The 18535-nt window shown below is 47.4% G+C and overlaps 1 protein-coding gene across 5 annotated transcripts in view; it reads left to right on the top strand.

The window, feature by feature from the left end:
• LOC146797866 (RNA-binding protein 6-like) overlaps positions 1-18535 on the top strand; it is a 1129330-nt gene that overhangs the window by 1067125 nt on the left and 43670 nt on the right. For all 5 annotated transcript variants that reach the window (XM_085625068.1, XM_085625070.1, XM_085625069.1 and 2 more), the window contains one exon: positions 8699-8773. In XM_085625068.1, coding sequence (XP_085481194.1) covers positions 8699-8773 — 75 coding nt within the window. The remainder of the gene's footprint in view (positions 1-8698; positions 8774-18535) is intronic.

The raw sequence follows: 18535 nt of genomic DNA, 5'->3' as shown, positions 1-18535 counted from the left end.
CGTTTCTCTATCTCAAGCTAGGTCTCTTGCAACCTGACGTTTCTTCCTGAAAACAGGGCTGCGTTGTTGAGAATAAAAAGAGCGTGCTTTTTATTACTCTTACCTCAAATCCAAGAATGTAAGATATTGGTTTCTCTGTGTGGGTTTACTGGGTATTAATAGGCGATTTCCGGCTTGTTTAAAGAGTTCATGGCTTGAATGGGCCACTCCTGACTAGTCTGTATATGTAAATGGGTGCAACGACCGACAGTTAAAATGTTTATTTCTTCTTAGGAATAAGAGCTTGTCAGGAAAACAAAGCGTTGGTACAAAAAGGCTGTCTGCGGCTGCACGGTGGTGGGTGGGATGAAAGGGTGGTTCCGAATAGAAAGGGTGGGCGATTACACATGAAGAGAAAACATCTTCCTCTGCTGCACTGGAGCAGTTTAATCTGTATCAATCTTTTATGTAGCACCAACATGCCGTATTTTAGGCACTTAAGTGCAACACACAGCATGTAAAAGCACCATTTTGAGGATTATATTTGCATTATGAATTGGCCTTATAGTGTGAATGGCACTATAGATAGTCTGCGACCACGGATGGCTTGCGGTTCAGTGAAGGCTAGCTATGTGTGTGTAGGGGCCCACCTACTGAAAAGGCCACAAGAGCGGAGCAGGAAATGGTCCTATGATGACTTTAAAGAAATGAATCATCTTCTGCAAACTGGGACGAGGCCGTACTCGTACATATTCAGCTATTTGCTGCAAAGCGCTTTAAATGTGTTGCCAGGAGTAATTGCGCTATGTAAATAAAATTTACAATAATAATTCAAAGCTAACGAAAATGTGTGGATGTACGTCTGACAGTGCAGCAAGGATATGAGTCCTTCCCACAACCTTTAGACTTGCCTCGTTTAAAAGAGGCCTTGGAGAACTCTTAATTTAGAGGCGCTTAGAATGGGAAAGGGGTCATTTCACCGCATCCCTTTGGTTGACTTGACCTCACTATCGCGATGTCAACTGTTCGCTTTGTCTGTTTTCTTCCTTCCTTATTGGGTATTTTGCGATGATTGTAATCCACAGTTTACTTCCTGCTAACTTTTGAAGCGCACTATTGCCATTGGGCCGAGTGCCTACTATATAAAATGAAATACAAACAAGTAAATAAATAAACCAACCAACCTATAAACATGAAGGAATGAAAAACAGAAGGGTGGGCTCCTCTTTGCGTGCATGCACAGATCGCATTCCAGCTGTCAGAAGCAAAGGGGCGTTATGTTGCAGTGTTTAAATCTCGTGTCATACATACCCTTTGTGGGGCACCGACGTGTACATCACACCATGGGAGCTGGAATACCCCACTCGTATTGGCAGGACAAGCCCAGGAGCACCTCCATGTAGAGTACATACCCACATACATACATACACACATACGTACAAATAAGTGTCACTTTGCAGTGGGCACATTGCCTGTCTCACTTCACGCTCGGTCCATTCAGTTTGGTGATCTGATTGTGAGCAGACTGAACTCACGCAGTGTGTCGGGCAATTGCATAGCTTCCATTGGTATAGTATGTACAGTGGCACCGGGGCACTGAACCTTGATTATTGCTGTATTTTACTTTTCAGACAGTGGCCAACTGGGCTATTTCCTTCCTTGCACCAGGGCCCGTGACTCACTTGTTGCACCACTGGTACACAGCCTGCTGGTGGTGAAACTTACAACTAAAGTACAGTGCTTAAGGCGCTGCTCTGTCACATGTTGGCGAGTTCTGGGCGCCAGTGGACTCGCGTCTTTATTCTTTATTTGAGCAGCAAAGAGTTCGGAAAAACACGTCTTAATAGAGTCTCTCTGTGAGAGCCACAAAATGTTGTTGTTGAGGAACAGTCGGGGGCAAAGGTTTGTGGACATTATTTTGACAAAGATGGACCAGAGGCAATTTTAAAGATACTTGGCACCTGGGCAAAAAAAATGAAAACCCCATTGTACTATTTAACACCTTAATTTTGCTCTGCTCCCTACAGCAGAAACTTTTGAGCCAGGGTAAAAATGAGAATATGGAATATTTTCTAAACGTTTAAAGCACACCTTTTAAGTAAATCATCTTTGTGTCAGAGATTTGAGCAAAGTAACCATAAAAAAAGTAGCGCAAACTAGTAATGCACTGTTTTAGTTTTGCCTCAAAGATAATAAAGGCTTTCAGATTTGAAAAGACAGAAGCACCTACCTTATTTTCTATGTGACTATTCATCTATATTTGGAAACACCTCAAATAATGTGAAAAGCAGTTTGACACATTTCCCGTGATACAAATATTGTTTGCATCACCCCAATTACCCAAGTGGCATAAATTGTGCAAATGGAGTTGTGCTGTTTTGCACTAATGCGGAGTCTCTGTAATATGTCATAGAGGCGGTAATATAAACACACATGAGTTTATAGTATGCCCCTAAAGCTGTTGCTGCCTAGTACATGGGCTAGGTAGCGATATCAATTACAGATCTTGGTCAAAGTAGAAGCACTCCTTTCAATGAAAAAGCTAGTGATTGAACCCCATGACCTGTGGGATGCGTCAGTTATGCAGCACAATATCCTTGGTACAACAACATCAACTGTTGCATGGCTAAGCACTTATAAGGTCCCAAAGGCAAGACCCATTGGCTATGCCAATGCTTGTTGCTGATGTTTCACTGTTTTCGACTTAGTCTGGCTGGGATCCTGCTATCTAGGACCCCAGCCTAGCTGCTTTCTCTCTAAATTGAATGCATGTACTTTAGGTACACTTCAGATTGGATTCTGGGGTACCCTTATAAGTCCCTTGTATATGGTATACTATGTACCTAGGGCATAGGAACCCCAGAGGCCTCTCAGGGGCTACAGCATGTATTATGCCAACCCTGGGAGACCATTCAAAATGACACAACAGGTCTGCTACAGCAGCCTGTGTAAGGTGGTGTATGCACCCCTTACTTAGATATAGGTTCACTATATCTATCCATATCACTGCACATATAAACCTATCAGTAATCCCTATGGCAGGGCTTATCATTCCTCAAGGCAGGGTGCTGGGTTTTATCTGAGAGGGTGCCCATGCATGAGCAGAGCCCCTCTGCAGCTTTCGGAACCTCTATTCCGGGGTTGTTTGTGATCCAGCCAACCATATACTCTCAAGTGAATTACATCCTCGCAGTAAATGCTAACTTAAAAACGGCTGCATGGAAACATGTCGTGTTTGGTGTCAAACACCTAGGAAACACACCTCCACACCAGCCACTGGTGTGGGAGGTATGATTCCTCCCTACTAGAGGGAGAAATATGATAGCACCGGTACACCCGGTACCAGCTTTGCAAACCCTGGCATCACAAAATGGATGCTGCCAGCCACAGACACGAGTCTGCCCTCCTGCTGCTGGACGAAACTCCGGCAGGGGACGGCTGGATAATAGGTTTCCTTTCACAGGGAGGTGTGACCACCTCCCAGGAAGGCTTTAGTGTATTGGGGCTGGGTGGGTGCCCTCTGAGAGTGCTTTGATGTCTGCACTGGGGGCACATTTGGTGTCCCTGTGCAAAGTCCAGCTCAAACCGGTTGCAGGGGCTCTCAGCCCCTGCTCTGGCGCGAAACTGGACAAAGGACATAGGTGTAGCCACCCCTCTGTCCTGAACCTCCCATAGGTGGGTCCCCAGAGTTTGTCCCACCCCTTCTTTGGGTATAAAGTAGGAACCCCTTGCTCTACAGGACTTTAGATTTACCTGGACGAATCTCTGCTACAGAAACCAAGTACTTCAACTATCTACACTACGTTGTATGACCGAAGAATCTCCCTTGGAGTAAAAGAGTTACTCCCCTGCAAGGCAGGCACCAAAGACGCATCTGACCGGTTTGCATCGACGCAGCTCCTGACGGACTCTGAAGATTTTGCAACACAGGAGGTGGGTTTCTAAGCTTCCCCGAGGCCGAACAGTGCTCTCAGCAAACCTGAGACAGGCAGCCCTCGTGGGGACCGTGCAATCCGAACCCCCGGACACCGTGCACATTAGCAGCAGCGTATGCTTTTTGTCGATCCCCGAGGTTGTGCTTTGGGCTACTTTTAGTCCCGACCAGGTTACTGGCCAACAATCCACGAGTGTTCCGTGGGCTGGTATTTTGTGTTTCCTCTCGAGGTCCCTTCACGATCCCTGGTCCGTCGACCTGTGGGTCCCTGAGAAGGGCACTTTAACTTTCAGTGGGCTTTCCTGGTTGCTCCAGACGTGCCCTGACTCTCCATCGCTTGGGGAGTCCACAAGACCTTGCTGGTCCACACCGAAGCATCTTTCTCTGACCACGTGGGTTGCAGTTGCCAAGGCTTGTTGGTCTTCAATCAGGACACTGACTCCCCAGCACTCAACATCCTTTGTGGGACAGCTCGCCTGCGGACTTTGATTGTTGTCGTCAACGTCTCTTGGTTCCCGTGGCTGCAGAGTCAAGCTTCACCTCTTCACACCTGAAACACCCGACATCGGTGGGCATTCGTCTATCGTGCCCCTGGTCACTGGCAAGTGAGCCAGACTCTGTCCCCTCTGCTTTCAGGTTCTTCTCAGCTCCGATCCAGGCTTTGATCACACCGGACACTTTTCCTCTTCACGGCAGCAGCACTTTTCAGCACCACGCCATTCAAAATGACGAAGATTCCCGACACCATTTGACACCTATGCACCCGGCTTCCCTGGGTTAGGTAACACAAGTACTCCGGTGCTCACATAGGTGCTGGCCTTAGAACCTTCTAAGTTTAAAAGGGTTTGCTCTTGTGGGCCCGCTCCATGTTTCTTGCCCTTAGTAATGATATGATTGGCAACCTCGTTGCCTCATTGGTATTGTTTTTAAGGAGCTTGTTTGTTTGACATCAATAAACAGATTTAAACCATAAAAGGGTTTGCTCAAAGTCCTCTCCTAAATGTCCTTAAGCTTTAAAATTCCAACCACGACTTTCCCATAGGATTGTACGGAGCTCACGGCTGTGTTCTCACTCCGCACGCGTCCCCCGTGGGTCCCCTGTGTCACTACATTGGGTGGTTCCTTGTGGTCCCAGCGATTCTACGTGCTCTAGGCACTGTGTATAGTCAAGTCGGGGTTGTTATACCACTTTCTTAATATATGGTTTGGTCTCCCCCTGGGGCCCACTGTGTATTGTGATATTTACTGTTGTTCTAGTGCTTTAATATTGTGTATCTTGTTCTCTAATCTCATAAAGAGGTTAGTAGAGAGTGTTTAGTAATAAATACATATATTTTATATATATTCCTTGTGTGGTTCTCCTTTCATTTGGTCATTCAAGAGGTTATAATCTGGTAAACCAAGCTGCTTTACATTCCTTCGAGACTTAGCCTGAAGGCTGCTCTCCATAGCTACCACTAGGATAGCTTTCAATAAAGGTTGTCTTTAACCTAATCAATAAGGGTTGTTTGGACTGGTACAAGGTGCCCACTTTAATTAGTGGACAGCATATACCAGAGCAACTTCTCACATTTCTATTGGAGCAGTGAAAAGCTTTTTCGAGCTATTTGGGTTGCTGTCTGGCCGTTCCGCCACAGCCATCCCCATTGTCCGTCACTCTGTTGCCGGCTCAAATGCTTGGCGCTTTCTGTTGTTCTGTCGCAGACCCACCTTAAGGAATCTGCGGCTAGATGTCTCTATCAGATGTACAAGTTACTTACCTTTGGTAACGATGTATCTGATAAAGACGTTGTCTAACCGTAGATTCCTTAACGCCCACCCAGCCTCCCCGTTCTGCGAGGACCTTGCCAAGTGGAGTTCTCCGTTGGCCCCCCTTTTACAGTTGGCATTGGTGTTTTTCTCTCATGGTGCTCATATTGTTGTGTACCTTTGAGATTTACCGTAAAACAGCTGACTCCCTCTTAAGGGTTTCTGTTACCATAATACAGTTGATTCCCTCTCAAGGGTTTCTTGTCTGTAAAATGATGCCTTTTTCATTGACTTTCACCTGGAGATTCCTCTTCATTTTCTTATCTTCTCCTGCTGCCTTCCTACCTTCTCTATTGGCTCAGGGTTCTGGTCTCCTCTACAGTAGTCTTCTTTCGGGTTCTGTTGACCTCTGTCTCAGGCCTCCATTACTATAGGGGCAGTGCTAGTCTTTCATACCTTCCTGCGGTGGACTGTTCTCTCTGTGCTCCCTTGTTGCTAGACGACACAGTTCTACATGGTACTGACAGTCTATATCTGTCTGTTGTTCTGCATGGTAATAAGTCTATTTCTATCTGTCGGGATATTCTTCCCTTGTTGCACTTGGGAAGGGTCTTCGGTTAGCTTATGGGGTTCTTTCTCACAGCTTTTTCCCGTACATGTAGGCAGCGTCTAATTCTGTCTTTTACAATGGTGTCTTGCACCATCCTCCTTATTTATTCACGGATTTTCATCCCTCGCACACTGTTCCCATACTTTCACAGTTTTTTTGTTGGTGGCTCCGCGTTGTCGCAGTAAAGTTTCAACGAAGAAAACTGACGTCAGCGTGCCGGAAGGGACTTATATGACCTCGCTGACGTCACATACGTGGACGACGTCAGGGCGGGGTCGTGTGGCGCTGTCCCCTGGCGCGCAGAGGTGCTGCTGCAAAAAATTTCCGCATCCAGCCTGACGCCTGGGGATATTTTAAGTTAAGGAATCTGCGGCTAGACAACGTCTCTACCAGATACGTTGTTACTGAAGGGTAAGTAACTCGTACTTTTAGGCTTGGCCACCCTAATTTACTGTCTGTTACTTTACTACACATCCCTGTCTTCTTCTACATAGCCGCCCATCTTTCTCCTTAAAGGCGAGTGATTCTTCCATTTATCATCCCCCTGGCATCCACTTATTATTTTATTTTCCAGGGGCCGCTTATTTAGAACCCTGTGTTTGCTTCTTTGTAGTATCTTTTCAGTGGCCTTTACGAATTGCCTCCCCTTTCCTAATGTATTTGTGCTTTGATGGCCCTTTCATATTTCCCTTGTGTGTGGTATATACAGCCTATACATTGTGGGCTTGCCCCGTTTTTTTAATCAACATTGGGCATCTCGAGATGTAAACTGTAGGTGCTCTTTAGTTATATCCCCTCCATCCTGCCTGTGTGCTTTTATTGGCATGGTTTTACTGATACTCTCAACTGGCCTTGCTAAGGTTGACGACTGATCCGGAATTTGTTTTAATTCTGAAACTATGGATTGTAGTTGGCCTTTCTGGGATTTTAGAATATAATTGTTTTACCTCAAAGATTCCTTGCAGGGCTTTTTTGCATAATTATCCAACATTGAGGCTGACGAAGAAGCTGAAACCTCTAGATTTAAAGACGAATACTGAGGAAAAACTCCTGCTTCTTCGTTAGTCATCATCAAGCTCTGTTCTAACAGGTTGCCAGTTTCCTCCCTATTCCCAGATCCTACTCCTTCAGCCCCCGTGCTCACTGTCACACTTTCTAGCGCAGCCTTCTTGCCCATAAGGGAAAACATACAAGTGGAAAAATCAATCTTGGCTCTATCGGAGAATGATTACGAGATCTATGTTTTTTGTACATGGTAGGCTCAGGTCAAGAAATCGCACACTTTCGTTCCCTATGTCTCCACTGCTTGTTTTTCTCTCACTTGAGTGTGGTACGTCAGCTTGTACCTTTGTTTTTAAAAAATGTCTGTCCATTAAATCTTTAATTGATTTCGAGACTGAATGCCCACCTGCCTAATTCAGTAACTGGCTCTTTTGGATGTTCTTTTTCTTTGAGGCCCTTGGTGAGTTGTACCTTGCCTCTGCTTTTTGCTCTCGAGGGTCAGCTACTATTATTTTCTGCAAAATTGTTCCCCCTTCTTTTGTAAATTCTGTCCTTGATGTTACCTGGTTCTAGAGGGGGGCATTCTTACTAACTCTGTACCTCCGGTCTGCCATTTTAATAGTGTTTCTTCTCAATACCTCAGTGAAAATAGAGAGGAGTGGGTTAAGTGCCTATTAGTTTTGTCCCCTCTTCGAGCATCGCAATTACAGTACCACTTAAATGCTCATACAATTGCAACTACTGCTTGCACTTTCCTCTACTTTGCTTACTCGTTGTATGGGGAGCTGCCGCTGCCTCCGCCTTTCTACTTTCCTGGGGCTGCTTAGATACAGATGTGCCTCCTTAAAGTTCCTTTGTGTTTAAAGTTTGAGCACTTGCTCACAGCCTTCAGTGTATGAGGGTCTTCAAATCATTGCTTTGTGCTGTAGTATTTTACCTATTTATGCCCCCTATGGGCCAAATGCTTGCTCCACTGCACGTCAAACTCCATCTAGCTTCCCGGGCTGAGTAAGCATGGTAGCAGCACTCTGACCTCCTGGGAGCATGGAAATCCACCGGCTGGCTGAGGGGTTGAGTTTGTTTCTATCATTAATGCCCCACTCACACCCCCAACCGGGGTGCTACGGTGGGCTACAACACACCTGCACAGGTATTGCTGCCTCTGTTTTATAATATATCAAACTGACATTAGAATCAGCAATGCTTAGGTCATGCAAGGAACAGAGTGACTTGGAATTAGAGAACAAAATAAAATGTTCTCAGAGGCTTGAAGTGACACCTCCCCAGGGTGCTCGTCTTCAGGTTCAGTCAAAAAATTGCATTGTACAGCATTCTGCTAAACGCTTCCTTCTAAAGATGTTTTGAAATATGCTACTTTTTTCATTAATTCTTCTTTTCTCATTTTACTGTCTATTGCTTTGCAGCAAAATATGGCAATCCACAGGAAAATCAAACAGTCTGAACGGGAGCTTGAATATCTGGAAATGAAAGAGAGGGAGGTATGCATAAAAATAATCCTGAACTTTGACTCTTTTGTCATTTTTGGTTTAGTTTGTAAGAAATGTTTTGATAGGCAATATTTTCTTTCAACAATCTTTCTTTAAATTGTCCCAGATGCTTGTGTTGACCCACAGGTGTTTAAGTAGGCAGTCAGAACTCCAGGGGAGCACCACCTACTTCTTAGACTGTTGCTCTGGAGTTAGTTTGTGCAGACCAGACAAGATAGCACCCCTGAACATAAGACTACACATTTCCCTGTCCCCGCAGACTCGATCTGGAAACCTTTTCGACTAGTGCACCAGCTCCATATCATTCTAGAAAAGATAGAGCAGAGCCACTTATAAGCAGGATCCCTGCACTCTGAATATCAGTTCCTTCTTTCCTACGCCTTTTAACGTGGATCCGGAGCTCCACTTTCAAACCTGTTGTTTTTCTGACAACTTCTAAAACCAATTCCAGTGTGTTGGGAAATGATCTCTCCTCCTAAAACTACAGGTTTTGCAGAGTGAATCTTTCTGGATTCACTATGCTGTGCATGATTCCGCCTTCTAGTGGTTGGGTCCTGAATTGATGTATTTTTTCTCTTTTTTTCTATTCTTTTTTCTTCGTGGCCCAGTTGGGCGTCGACATACCACCATTTGGTGCCCTTTTTGTGACGTCGACGCGCTTACTCCGGAAGCTTCCACCTTTGGTCGCCATCTTCAAATTCGTATTTTCCGCCGTTGGGTCTGGATCGTTAGTGAAGGAGCTCCACAATTTGGAGAGAAGAATCCACGAAAAACAGCAGAAAAATCGAGAACTTCGACGTTTCTATGGAGAATGCGCACACAGGGGGCTCCCTGGGTGCAGTGATGGACAAAACACCCTTTAAATTCTGCACCAACTGCCACCACAAGTATGCGCAGAAGGACCAACACCCAGTTTTCAATCTCTGCCTGCCACTCGACCATCGAAGCGAGGACTGCAACGCCTGCGCTGCATTCACTCCGAAGACCCGAAGAGTAAGAGAGACGCAAAGAAGAGCAAACTACAGCATGCAGGGGCAGGGGACACCCCCATCACTCAGAGAGTTGGGCCTCTTTAGTGGAGAAGAGGACAACATCGCCGAAGGACCAGAGGACGCCACAGTCATCTAGGTCGAAAAGAAAACGCCGAAGGAGGTAAGAGAGTCGTCGAACCCCAGGCACTCCACTGATACTCGAAAGAGTGAGACTAAGTCATCGAAAGGAGCATTGCCGTCGAAACACTCGACGTCCGCAAAGGCATCCAAGGACAAACAGCCCTTCAGTTCCTTTGACAAGGACTCCCAGACGGCGAAAACCCAAGATAAGGCAAAGGCGTCGAAGAGCAGTCACGAAAGGCACTCTAAGATGTCGAAAAATGAAGGGTTGAAAGCGGCTACAACTTCGACAACCGCGAAGAGAAAGGCTGAAACTCTCAACGCCGAGCACGTGTCCGAGATGGAGAAGAAAAAGAAAAGGCTCGAGGCCGAAATGGCAAGCATCTTGCAACTCAAGAGGGACTTCGACAAGAAGATGATGCAGTTCACTATTCCACCGAAGCCCATGGCCAAAGCCCAAAGGTGCGTCGAGGATCTTCAATCACTGACGACACCAGAACCAGTCGAAGAACAGGAGGAGGAAGACCTGTTTTACGGCGATGCTGAAGGTGAGGAAGACAAACAAACTTACCAGGGCTCGATATCCTTGGGGGCGCAGGACCTGCAGTGGCAGGATCTCAACGCCGAATCCCTGGAAGAGGGTGTAGAATCATTTCCTTCGAGGCCTTCGCCGCCGGACGACATAGCACTCTATAACCAGGTCATCAAGAGGGCTGCAGACACGTAGGGAGTGCAGCTAGAGGAGAAACCTCAATCATGGGAGTTGGGAAAAATTAGTGGTTGTCACGCAAGCAGTACAGCAAGAAATAGCGTGGTGGAATAAGAAGAACATAGGAAACCATTCACACAACCAACTCCAACAGTGACCATCACAACAGATGCCTCCCAGCTGGGGTCGGGAGCACACACAAATACCCTCAAGGTAGGGGGATTGTGGTCACAACAGGATGCGATAAAACACATCAACTACCTAGAGCTGAAGACAGTGTTCCTAGCCTTAAAAGCATTTCAGAAACAACTGTACGGACACAGGGTACTAATCCAAACAGACACACAACCACATGTTCTACATCAACAAACAAGGAGGAACACAATCAGTGACACTATCAGTGCTCGCACAGGAGATATGGAGATGGGCAATTCCAAGGCATATAGACTTGCTAGTAATACATCTACCAGGAAAGGACAATGTGGAAGCAGACAGACTCAGCAGACAGACGTCAGCATCCCACGAATGGGAAATCAATCAACAAGAAATCCAGAAGATATTCGACAAATGGGGAACTCCGCAAATAGACCTATTTGCAACAGGCCAAAATGCAAAATGCCAAAACTTCGCATCTAGACAACCGTGCAAACGGTCCCTAGGGAATGCGCAATGGATAAGCTGGTCAGGGACATTTGCCTACGCTTTTCCACCAATACCACTGCTACACAGGGTACTAAACAAATGCAGAATCAGCAACATGACGCTTTTACTGATAGCAAACTACGTGGGTCAGACGAATCTGTTCCTTAGGATGTGTGCACTTTTACATAAAACAAAAACGTTTCTTCACTGTGTTTATACTCAATTAATTAGAGATTTTCAAAAGAATCCTTTGTTGATTATTCCATGAATTTTATTCATCCATATGCTTCATATATCAATTCAAAATCATTGCATCATGAAATTCATAAATGGCAGTTTGATCCAAAAACAATTTGTAGCATGCCCAATGCTTTTCGGGTCATTCTACGACCTTTCATCAGGGGTTTCCAAACATCTGATCGCGTGGACGTGTAGATTAGAATTCCAAGTGAACCAACTTCCTGCTTCGGAATCACGCGATCAGATGTTTGGAAACCCCTGATGAAGGGTCAATGATTTTGAATTGATTCATGAAGCATATGGATGAATAAAACAAACGTTTTTGTTTGATGTAAAAGTGCACACATCCTAAGGAACAGATTTGTCTGACCCACGTAGTTTGAATCATATATGAGCACAACATGAAGTTGCATGAATAACATTAGATAAACAGATTAAAATTGAATGCACAGAAGAACTTAACTGTTAATAATACTGATAGCTCCTCAGTGGGCCAGACCAACCTGGTTCTCACAGATTATGGAAATGGCACAAACATCTGCACACAGGTTCCCCACAAGGAAGGACCTGTTAACTATGCAAAACGGAAGGGTGCTACACCCAGAGCCAGAGAGCCTCAGCCTAGGAGCATGGCTCCTGAAGACTTAAAGTTTGCACACCCCAAACTACCAGCAAGCACAATGGCGGTGCTGAGAGAGGCAAGGAGGCCTACCACAAGGAAGTGCTACGTAGCAAAGTGGAAAAGATTCTCCGAATGGTGCATTAAGGAGAAACTACAGAGGAATACCAAGCAATCAACAGTACTGAAGTACTTAACACATCTACTACAAAATAAAATAAGCTACACATCACTAAGAGTGCAATAAGCGGTAATAGTGGCTTACACAAGGAGAGAAACAGGGAAGAGTTTTTTTTACTTCCCAAGTAGGAAAGAGTATTTTAGAAGGGGCAAAAAAGATCGCACCGCCAAACAGAATGCCACCTCCAGCATGGAACCTCAATGTAGTGCTAACTCAATTGATGAAGACACCATTTGAGCCTATTCATAAAGCAACTCTGCATATACTCACGCTAAAGAGAGCCTTCCTAGTAGCTATCACATCACTACGAAGAGTAAGTGAATTACAAGCGCTAACACTACAAGAGCCCTATCTACAAATACACAATGACGGGATCGTAATGAGAACTGACCCGCATTTCATGCCAAAGGTGGTGTCAAGGCTCCACATAAACTAGACAATACAAATACCAAGTTTGTTCCAAAAACTAACCACAAGCGCAGAAAAGGTGTTAAACACATAGGAACCTAGGAGGGCAGTAATGCACTATATAGAAAGAACAAATGAATGCAGGTAAACAAAGCAATTCTTTGTGTCTTTTGCCAGCAGTTTTCTGGGATGACCAGTTACCAAAAATATCTTTGCTCGATGGATTGCACAAACCATACAATTCTGCCACAAACGGGCAGGGCAAGAATTACAAAGAGCAACACATGCTCACTCAACAAGGAAGTAAGTAGCAATAATTGCATTTCTTGCAAATACGCCTATTCAAGACATTTGCCAAGCAGCAACATGGTCCTCAGTGCACACATTCACTAAGCACTACTGCATAGATATTCAGATGAACAAGGAAGCACAAGTGGGACAGAAGGTCTTACAACAAATATTCAATAACCAACGTTCATCTTCCACCCAGCCACCACAAACCTAGCAAACCGCTACAAAGTCTATGCACAGCATAGTGAATCCAGAAAGATTCACGCTGCAAAACGTATAGTTTCTTACCTGTTGGTGTAGTTTTGCAGCTTGAAGATTTTCTGGACTCACTAGCGATCCCCCCTCCTCCGCCAGAAAGATGAGACAGGAGGAAGACTATTAAACAGGAGGAAGACTATTAAAGGAGAAGCAAAAAAAAAAAATCCGAAGATAGCGACCAAAGGTGGGAGCTTCCGCAGGAAGCGCGCCGACGTCACAAAAAGGGCAGCAAATGGTGGTATGTCGACGCCCACCTGTGCCACGAAGAAAAAAAAAGAGAGAAGAAATACAATACGTTCGAGGCATGTGGGCTGCTGAATTCATATCTGTGCATAGATCGCCGCCTAGTGTTGGGTCCGGATGTTTGCACGTTGTTGTCCTGGAAGAGTCTTCGAAGTATCCTTGGATAGGTGACTCCTCCCCTGGACTACAGTGCGCATGGGCATCCTCTCCATCCTCAGATTGTTTTTTTCCGCCATTGGGTTCGGATGTGCTTATCTTGACTCAAGTTAGGAAAAACTCTTTTCAGGCCAAAAGGCCTCTAGTTCGCGTCGGTACTGTTCCCGATCGGTATCGATAGTATCTTTGTTAGTTTACTAACTTCCAAAACCAACGTTTTCGCATCTTACCCGACCATCGACCCGACATCGACGATGGAATCGAGGACACCATTCAAGCGGTGCCCTGTATGCAATGCGAAATATCCACACATCGACGTCCATCCGGTGTGCAACAAATGCCTTTCACCGGATCACGACGAATCTACATGTATGGCCTGTGCCCGATTTCGATCCAAGAAGACTCTCCGGAATCGACGAGCGGCGAGACTCGAGGCGCAGCAAGCGGCACCGGCCCCGGCCGACATCTTCAGCGCCGAGACCGAAGATGTCGAAGAAGTGGAGAACCTACCCTCCAGCCCCGCTTCCAAACATAACTCCGGATCGGAAGACGTCGACGAAACACTCTTTCGCAGAGATGAAGACGACACCGAGGTAGGAGACTACAATGAGGCCTTAGGGGCCGAAGAGAGTAGCTCCGATGACGAGCAAGGCCTACCCGTTCAGACTGAGGAAATCCCAGTGCAACAGTCTATGGCACCGGTCGAGGGATCGCCTTCGGGCCTTACCCAAAACCTATCCCGCAGTTCTTCGGCCCCGCCCTCGGGCCCGGCCTCGGACATTCAGCGGCAGCCATTAATGCCCAACCCGGCTGGTTTCCCTTCTTCGAAACCGAAACCAAAAGCTGTATTGGTTCAACTGAAACCGAAACCGAAAGTGGCGCTGGTCGGATCGAGGCCCTCCACGCCTTCGACGCCAGCAAAACACGTCGGCACCGAGCGCAACAAACGAGACTTCGGTGCCGAGCTCGAAGCGGCCGACGTCGGAGTCGACATACGGAAAAAGACCTTCGGTGCCACCAAACCTACTCGGCTCCTGGCACCGACGCAATCGACACCGACCCCAAAGGTCAAGCTACCTGCCGCGTCTCACACCGCCTCGACGGCACCACCAAAGCCACACTCATCGAAGGCGTCGACGGCCATTCCCGCCCCTCGACTCTATGACTCACCGGCGCCGAAAAAGTCCACGCCCGCCTCCACAGAACCGGTCGGCGCAAAGGAATCAAGGGCGCTCCAGGTGCCACCCGTTGCTGCGCAGTGCACCAAAAATAAAAATGTCCTCCAGGACACGTCGGGCTCCGAGCCAATAAAAGCTCCAACAGCCTCTTCGGCACCAGCCAACATTACTTTTGGCCTGCCACCATCCACGGCCCCGAAACTGTTCCAAATCAGGACACGGGTCACCCACACCACGATCACGCCTGCCGAACACTCTGCGGAGACGTCTCCATCGCATATCATCGACGCCGACACCGGCAGGATGATTGTCCACAAAAGGAGAATAACTTCTGAGCCAGCTTTGGACTCCTTCCGGATCCCACTTAAGAGAAAGCTGCCAGTGGCTTCAGAACCAGTTCTTTACGAACCTTTCCATTCACCCTACCAGGATCCACAATCCTTCTCTCCCACACACTCCGACACGGATGCGTTGGAGGACTACATGGGTGACCAAGTCCCCTACCCCGGAGGGATGGACCCTGATGGCCAACAGGACCCTGATCAAGCTTGGGATGACCCTGTAGACCCAGGTGCACCTATGGATGCACAGGACCCGCAACTCTATGGAGCAAAAACATCTCCCACAGAGGACACTGCCGCGTTCAACGCTCTAATTGAACGTGCTGCGGCCAATCATGGGGTGCAACTTCACTCGGACACCATCGAGGACGACTTTCTCATGGATACTTTCGCATCCTCAGAAAGGAATATAAAGACTCTGCCCATGTTAAAGGGGGTCCTCAAGCCAGCAAAGGACATCTTCAAAGAACCCACCAGGGCAAGAGTGATAAACCCCAGGATCGACAAAAAATACAGATCGGCGCCTGGGGACCCTACTTACATTAGAGGCCAATTACCTCTGGATTCCATTGTCGTTGCGAATGCTCGCAAGAGGGCACACTCGCAAACAACAGGTGATGCTCCTCCCCCGGACAAAGAGTCCAAGGTGCTAGAGACCTCTGGCAAACGGGTTGCCGCCCAAGCAGCTAACATATGGCGCATTGCCAATACTCAAGCGCTCCTCGCTCGCTATGATCGAGCGCACTACGACACATTAGAACAACTACTCCAACATCTCCCTGACCAATTCAAAGAAGGTGCAGAGATCTTCATCAGAGAGGGACAACTGCTCACAAATGCATCCATTAAGTGTGCACTGGATGCCGCGGATACAGCTGCCAGAGCCATAAACACTAGCGCCATGTTGCGACGACACGCCTGGTTGCGAATCTCCGGATTCAAACCAGAGGTACAAAATAACATCCTCAACTAACCTGTCAACCCCGACTACTTATTCGGCCCGGAGGTTGACACTACCCTAGAGAAAATAAAAAAGGACACGGACACTGCAAAGTCCATGGGGGCCCTACAGACGCAGTCCTTTCGGAGTGGCTCCTTTCGTCGCCCCGGAAATAGAGGAGCAGGTAGAGGACAGGGGTCACAGCAAACATACAACAAGGGCAACACACAAAACACCTACGATAAAAACACCAGGGGTGGATATCGTGGCTCCAGCACAAAGGGCAGAGGACGCGGCTACGGCAACACCAGGTCCTCTCCCAAGAACAAGCAGTGACGCCCTCTCCCTTCCTCCCGACCACATAACACCTGTCGGGGGAAGGCTACAAAGGTTCCTGTCCACGTGGAACTCCATCACCACGGACAGGTGGGTCAAAGATATTGTCAAATACGGTTACTGTCTAGAACTAACCTCCACTCCACCCACCATACCTCCAAAAAACCGTCCTATGTCCTCAGAGCACTTAACGCTCTTACAGCAGGAGGTGCAAAGCATGCTTCTAAAAGGCGCAATCGAGGTCGTACCCGTCCACGAGCAAGGTACGGGGGTGTACTCCCTGTACTTTTTAATACCAAAAAAGGACGGGTCACTCAGACCTATATTAGACCTGAGACCCCTGAACCAGTACATTCTTTCCGAGCATTTTCACATGCTCACTCTACAGCAAGTCCTCCCGCCGCTCAAGCAGGGAGACTTTCTGGCCACACTGGACCTCAAGGATGCGTATTTCCACATACCCATTCACCCCTCACACAAGAAATACCTCAGGTTCACTGTTCAAGGGCAGCACTACCTATTCAAAGTCCTTCCCTTCGGCGTGACAACAGCACCCAGGGTGTTCACAAAGTGCCTAGCTACTGTGGCGGCACATCTACGGAGGCAGCACATACACGTCTACCCTTACCTGGACGACTGGCTCGTTCAAGCGAAGTCAGCCCAGCAATGTGCCAGCCACATGTCCCGCACCATCCACCTCCTTCACAGTCTGGGGTTCTCACTAAATTACCCAAAATCCCATCTCCAGCCCGCACACGTACAACAGTACCTCGGTGCGACTATAGACACTCTGACGGCCACAGCTCAGCCAAATTTAGTGAGAATCAACAGCATGCAAATGCTGATTTCCAAGTTCAAACCACAACACTCCCTTCCCGCGCGAGTGTTCATGCAGTTGATAGGCATAATGGCCTCCTGCATCTTCATAGTCCCACACGCGAGACTACATATGCGCCCGCTTCAGGAGTGCTTAGCACGTCAGTGGAATCAGGCTCAAGGACAGTTGAAAGACCTAGTGTTGGTGAGCGGTCGGGCATACAACTCTCTGCATTGGTGGAATCCACAAAACCTTTGCAAGGGACGACCGTTCCAAGAGCCTGTCCCACAGATAATACTGACGGCGGACGCGTCTCTCCAGGGATGGGGAGCTCATGTACTCCATTACACAGTGCAGGGACTATGGACACAACAACAAAAGAAAATGCACATCAACCTTCTAGAGCTGATGGCAATCTTCCTCGCTATGAAAGCATTCAAAGTACACTTGTGCAACAAAGTCGTGTTGATCCGGACGGACAACATGACTGCAATGTACTACATACAGAAGCAGGGAGGAACACACTCTCCACAGTTGTCTCATCTGGCTCAGAGCCTGTGGAAGTGGGCCATTCAGAGGAACATGTTCCTCATGGCAGAACACCTCCCCGGCAAGGACAACCAGATGGCGGATCTGCTCAGCAGACACAGCCACCAGATGCACGAGTGGGAGTTACACCCATCAGTACTCCAACCGTACTTCCAGCAGTGGGGTCATCCAGAGATAGACCTATTCGCGACAAGCGAAAAAGCAAAATGCAAAAACTTTGCCGCCAGGTTCCCACATCCGCAGTCGCAAGGCAATGCGATATGGATGAACTGGTCCGGCAGATTTGCGTACGCTTTTCCCCCAGCACCACTGATACCGCTGGTGGCACGCAAACTCAGACAACACTCGCTGACACTCGTCCTGGTTGCTCCAACGTGGGCACGCCAGCCATGGTACACCACCTTTCTCGAACTTTCCGTGGTGCCGCATCAAAGGCTGCGGATCAAACCCGCGCATTTGACGCAGAACCATGGAGAGATTCAGCACCCAGATCCGCAACAGCTGAACCTGGCAATCTGGCTCCTGAAGTCCTAGAGTTTGGCTACCTAAACCTGCCACCTGACTGTATGGACATCATTAAGGAGGCCAGGAGACCCACTACCAGAGCTTGCTATGCAGCCAAATGGAAGAGGTTCGTCATTTATTGCAATAATAATGACATTAACCCGCTAGACGCGTCCATCCAAAACATTATTTGTTACCTATTACACCTATACGATGCAATCTGGCGTAC

This window comes from Triturus cristatus, chromosome 9 (genome assembly GCF_964204655.1).
Source record: "Triturus cristatus chromosome 9, aTriCri1.1, whole genome shotgun sequence".
Taxonomy (NCBI): domain Eukaryota; kingdom Metazoa; phylum Chordata; class Amphibia; order Caudata; family Salamandridae; genus Triturus; species Triturus cristatus.
The sequence above is the reverse complement of the archived record's forward strand: the minus strand, read 5'-3'. Positions and strand labels throughout refer to the sequence as shown.